The sequence below is a fragment of the Tarenaya hassleriana genome, unplaced genomic scaffold (assembly GCF_000463585.1).
Source record: "Tarenaya hassleriana unplaced genomic scaffold, ASM46358v1 Cleome2, whole genome shotgun sequence".
NCBI classification, from domain to species: Eukaryota; Viridiplantae; Streptophyta; class Magnoliopsida; order Brassicales; family Cleomaceae; genus Tarenaya; species Tarenaya hassleriana.
In genome coordinates, this window is record NW_010965372.1 from 6,164,704 (window position 1) to 6,170,703 (window position 6,000).

At 34.8% G+C, this 6,000-nt stretch overlaps 2 protein-coding genes across 2 annotated transcripts; one reads left to right on the forward strand and one right to left on the reverse strand.

The window, feature by feature from the left end:
- Positions 1 to 1,913: 1,913 nt before the first annotated feature.
- Positions 1,914 to 2,795, forward strand: LOC104812611 (protein RALF-like 19). The gene has a single exon (XM_010539868.1). The coding sequence runs from the start codon at positions 2,093 to 2,095 to the stop codon at positions 2,423 to 2,425; it is 333 nt and encodes a 110-aa protein (XP_010538170.1). The 5' UTR covers positions 1,914 to 2,092; the 3' UTR covers positions 2,426 to 2,795.
- A 1,659-nt stretch (positions 2,796 to 4,454) lies between these two features.
- LOC104812612 (VQ motif-containing protein 4-like) lies at positions 4,455 to 5,400 on the reverse strand. The gene has a single exon (XM_010539869.2). The coding sequence runs from the start codon at positions 5,317 to 5,319 to the stop codon at positions 4,609 to 4,611; it is 711 nt and encodes a 236-aa protein (XP_010538171.1). The 5' UTR covers positions 5,320 to 5,400; the 3' UTR covers positions 4,455 to 4,608.
- Between the last annotated feature and the right edge of the window lie 600 nt (positions 5,401 to 6,000).

Genomic DNA, 6,000 nt, shown 5'->3' on the forward strand with positions numbered 1-6,000 from the left:
ATACATGATATTTGTATAGATCATAACAGTGTAGATCAAGCGCGAGCAGAATAATGATTACGTTGTTTACTATACCTATTCAATTTTTAGTTGGTTCTTGGTTCGTCCTATTCGAATTTAATTCAATTTTTTATATTATTGTTATATCCACCCGGTTAATTTGATTATAACAAAATCGTATTGAAATAATTTTTAAATATGGATCGAATTCGAATACGATTACGTAATGTCAGATTCGATTCTATTCGTTTTTTTATTTTACGTACTCAATTCCAAATATTCACCTAACCTTTTGTCCGAAACATTTCCTTATCCGCCTAACTTTAATTCAAAGGTCCACAAAAAAAAAAAACCATAGCAAATACAGATTTCTCCATCATGTGGATAATGGAATCGAAATCAGGATCAGAAACATGTCATGTTATGATGACATAGACCATGCACGATCGATGTTTCATCCATGGCCACCACCACCAACCGTGAAGAACATGTAAAGTTGGATTTGGATTCGAGGACGAGGATGGAGACAACCGCTAGAATTTGGAAAAGGACTCATTAAATTATTTTATGTTTCTGGGTACGATCCATAGGGACTTGTGTTCAATTATTTATCTTGGTTACGGCTTATTATAAAATTAGTTTCAATAATGTTATATCATAAGACTTATTATACATGCAAGACAACACGATATATATTCTATTTGATCTGTGGTCATCATCACAAACAATATATATATACACACACACACACACGCGTGTAGATATTTGATCACGTTTTATTTAAATGCATTTTTCCTGTATCTAGGCGACATGTGTGTAGCTATTGAGGTTTTGCACGGAACCCTACACATATTATAAAATAGATAAATAATTGAAAAACGTACTTGCTTTAGGTGGACTTTATTAGACGTATTCATAGAGAGGTGATTCACGTGAATACTTTTTTGGACCGTCGATAATGTCATTCCATATAATTTTATTTGATTCAAGATATTGGAGTGAAGGGGCGATTTCTTCAACAAAATTAAAAAGTACAATATATTTTCCAAGTAAAATATTCTTGTAATATATACATTTAAAGAATGATTTTGGATCCTGAATAAGAAAAAATCAATTTCACCAAAAAAATCACAAAAAAAAAAAATGTGACACAAAAAAAAAAATCAAATTGAAAAACTCACTGTGACGTAAAACTGACAAAAAAATGTGTGGCTGAAAAAAAAATGGCCAAGAAGAAGAATCCTAAAGAAACCTCTCTCTTTTTTTTTTTCTGGACAAACTAAAGAAACCTCTCTTATTAAGATAAATAAAATGGTATATTATCAAAATACCCTTAAAATACTATATTTATTTCAAAGCATACCACTGATTTGGGAAAAAAATTGTTTCTGACAATAACTCTATATGTGTGTATATATATATAGAAAAAATTTACGCCAGTGTGCTAATTCCAATCTCGACGATGGTGATTATCACATATATAGAGAAATGCTGAACATATACAGAAATCATTGAATGTATTCATTTTTTAAAAAAGTGTGTTGGTCATCATACAACATTTCAATATTTAAATAACCGGTTTAAATCATCATAATATCTAATGAATTAAAAACTCTTTATTTGCATGACAATAAAACCTACATGTATGAAATTTAAATTGTTTAGACATGATGGGGAGTAAAATGATAAAATAAAATCTAACTGCTCATTGAAAATTAACTCATTTAAAATGGATTAACGCTTAAATATCTCCACTAAACATGGGTTGCCGATCAAAATAGAAGTGGACAAATAATAGGGAAGAGCGATTATAACAAAAGAGACGAGTGAAAAACGGACATAACTAATTTTGTCCTAAATAAAGTAAAAAAATTTTATTATTACAAAGGAAAAAAAAACAAAATTAACGACCGCATAGTTTCAATCTGTCTTGCCCTTTTTTATCCCACAAATTCAACCCTCGTTTTCTCTTCTTCTATTACACCCTCTCCTTTCTCCGAGGAAGGGATATAGAAGATCCACACAAGAACAAAAAAAAAACCCACAAATACTTTTCTCAAATTTTGATTCCAAATCACTTGTAATCGCGAGAATGGGTCTCAAATTATTGCTGATACTCGGGTTTCTGACCTTGGCCATGGTAGCCGAGTCAGCAAACGCCACCTGGCCTCTGACGAAATCTTGCGTCAGTGGCCAAGGATGCATCGGAGACGAGGATGATCTCGAATCTTTGATGGATTCCGAGACAAACCGTCGTCAGTTGGCACAGGGCCGACGTTATATAAGTTACGGAGCGTTGAAAAAGAACAATGTTCCGTGCAACAGACGAGGCCGGTCTTACTACGACTGCACGAGGCGGAAGAGAGCGAATCCTTACCGTCGTGGTTGTAGCGTCATTACACATTGTGGTCGGTTCACTTCTTGAAGAGGGGAACTATGAAAATGTGTTCGGAAACAAGAAGGAAAGAGATAGAGAGATCTCAGAGAATTTCTTTTGTTGTTTATTCATTATCTATCTTGATTGATAATTGATATTATCTAACCTTTTAAATTAACTACGTACCATATTTTTGTTCTTATGATCATTCATTTGCACCTTTGAGTCATTTCAAAACCCTAAATATATTTTTTATTTCGTTTCGTTATTGTCGTATTACATGTTAATTATATACTAAACATGTGTTTGTGAATTCGAGAGCGAATGAATCCTCTTCTTTTTCTACAGATCTTTCACTTTGACGTACCTTATGTATCCCTTTGATATATATATATATATATATATAAAATTTAATTTACGGCAAGACTTTACTTTCATAACTCTCATTTTCTACGTACATGCTCAAGTCTTGTATTTGTATCACTTTGGACCTTTGTACTTATCCAAAAAAGCTTACTGAATTACATATTCCAAAGTTTCAATTTTGTTCCAGTGCTAAATATAAACACACCTCTGTTGGGTCCATCACATCTTGAAACCTGATTTCCTTATTTATAGCCCAAATAAAACGAGCCGGTTAGGGCAGATTTGGGCCCAAATAATGTGCGAATTGAGGAAACCCTAACCCATAACCGGGTTGTTTGGATTCCAAGTCAAGTTACCTTTAATTTGCGATTTGGGTTTGGCTTCAAATTAGTTTTTGGATTTTGTTTGTTACGATGACCCTCACATTTTGCTTTGTTTCCGGTTAACTTCAAGAACCGCTTTAACCGGTTTTGGTTTTGATTTGGTGTCATTGCTCGAACTGATCTCATCATTATTTTGGATTTGATTCAAATAGTCAAAGTTGTAAGTGACGTCGTCTCGTTCCTAGACAGACTCATATTCCTCATCTGCAATTCGAAGCAAATTGAAGAATACTTTAAATGATATTTATAAACAAACTGTCCATACATTTGTATAAAGAATTGAAGTCAAATAAAATTAATTCGCAAATTAATGGCTTTGACAAAAAAAAATTAAATTAATTCGCAAATGCTTTTTTGCGACTTTTTTTTTCTTTCGGAGAGAGAAACAAATTTAATGTGGTCATTAAGTCCACTTAATGATAAACTTTATTCCCATCTATCAAATATATATATATATATATATATATATATATTGCTTGAAAGCAAACCTAAGACCAAGAAATATGCAAACTGCAGTCAAGAAAAAGTCAATGGGACCATATAATATCATCCATCATCCATCCGTATGCTCACTCCAACTTTAATCACAAAAATGACACTGGGGAAAAAATAATAATTTTTAAAAAATTACATTCCTTGTAACAGTTAAATTTATTACTATGGTTTATTACAATTACCATTCTGCCACTCGTATAAAACTCCTATTTAATATTAGAACCATATTAGAAGATTCTACTCCTTGATAGCAGATCCGATTACGATTACGAAACCCCCTCAATAATAATGCATAAAACAAAATACAACACAGAATCGTTCTAATGAATTGAATATACTAAAAGTAAAAAAAAAAAAGAAGATGATTGTTCTTGTTCTTAAATGACATTGATACATTTTTATGGAATTCTTCTAACGAGGGGTAATAGCGGTCCATGTATTCGAATACATTCATTACTTCAATTTGAAAAAAAAATCAATTAATTAACTCTTTTTCCTTTCCTTTACGTTTTTTTTTCAACTCCACTTTTTCTATGACCAATTATTTAAAAAAAAAGCTTTATCTTGGACCAATTCGGCCCCAAATTTCATATACCCATTTCTCCATTTTTGTTTTTTTTTTAGTAATGTTCAATGCAAAGTGGTCATATTGCAGAAATTATCAAACTTGAGAACATTTTTAATGGATTTCACAATTCAAACAAAGAAATTAAACTACCAAAAACTATGAACATCTTAAAGTTACTAACTTTTTTCTATGAAACAAGATATGAGATTTTGATGGAGAAGTAAAAAGCATATAAATTTTGTATATAAACGAAGGGATGGTTTTAACCTCGCCGTAACCATAGAGCAATGCATTACAAATTTCCATTGTACTTCTCTCACCATAATCATTTCCCGTATTACAAAATTGCAATATATATATATATATATATAAGTAAAAAAATGGAATATTCTGTAACAAATATGAATTTAGGGCTCAACTCAAGGAGCAGAGGCCGCAGAAGAACCTGAAGAAACCCGAGGAGAAGTCACCGGAAAAAGTGGGAGAAGCCTGGGCTCCGAATCCCCCGGCACCGTCGCCGGCGACGGATTCAAGAAAAACCCTTTTTCATTTTTTCCTCTCTCTTCCAAATCAACGCTCCATTTCGATTCGCAACGAGTAACGGGAACGAATCCGGACTCGTTGGGGCTCTGACTCGACGATCCAGATCGATCAAACGGGTCGGGTATGAGAGGAGTGACCGGGCTGAGCGCCAGAGCCGGGAAATCCAAAATGCTCGGGGAGACGATATCCGGTTTGCGGGTGGATAAACCGGAGTTAACCGGGTTGATCTTGAGATTCTTAAGCGGATTGCGACGCTCGTAGAGGCGGAAACCGCCGGAGGAGCTCTGCTTCTTGTTGGGAACGGCTCTGATGGGAGGGATCGAGTGAGACGAAGAAGAGGATTTGGGTGGGACCGAGTCGGGTTGGTGGTGAGCCGGGTTGGTGACGTGTCCGGCGAGTTTTCCGGTAAGCATCTGGACGACGCGTTTGAAAGAGGAAGTGTCGGCTTGGACGAAAGTTGTCGGGTATGGGTTCGCGGGTTCGGATCTGGTGGAAACGGGTCGGGCTGTCGGAGCGGTGCTGCTGCTGCAACTTGTCGGAGAGTGGAGCAGATTTGGAGCCTCTCTGAATCTGGGCGAATTCTCCATTGATGAAGCGAGAGAGAGAGAGATCGAGAGAGAGAGAGAGTTGTGTTATGTTTAGACTTGTGTTTGGTTTGGTAAGAAATGTTTTGGTGGGAGCTCGATCGATTGGCCCTTTGGTCATTCTCTCTCCTACTTAAATATTTTCACCCTCACGCGCCTTCTGTAGAGAGTGACATATACGCGCGGATACTACAAGGCTGCGTTCATTAGTGGCTGGCTAGTGTGGTCTGCGTTCTAATATTTTATATTAAATATAAGGAAAAATTTATACAATTTTGTATACATTTATGAGTAAATCTGGAAAATAATCATAAATCATAATAGTCATATGTACATGTTTATTATGAAATGAAAATGCAGGATAATAATCTATTTAGCCATAGGCCCATTTAATTAAAAGTTCCACTGGCCTCAGGCCCATTAATGTAACCTAATAACCAAAGCCCAAGCCTATAAATCGATATTTCACACAGAGAACATGATCTAAATGACAAAATATCTAATTTTAATACGATACATCGAAAATGGACTCCTTACATTGAAATAACATAACGTAATATTGCGATAAATCGTATAAAATCAAAAGATCAAAATATACGTTTAACAATAAAGAAATATTTTTTCTCTGAACCGCCGGAAGATCTCTCATGTTTCCTTATTCCGCATATTCCTGGGGATCTAGAT

Bases quoted from the DNA above. Each gene is read 5' to 3' on its own strand.
- LOC104812612 (XM_010539869.2), bottom strand. From the start codon at position 5,319: ATGGAGAATTCGCCCAGATTCAGAGAGGCTCCAAATCTGCTCCACTCT.
- LOC104812611 (XM_010539868.1), top strand. From the start codon at position 2,093: ATGGGTCTCAAATTATTGCTGATACTCGGGTTTCTGACCTTGGCCATG.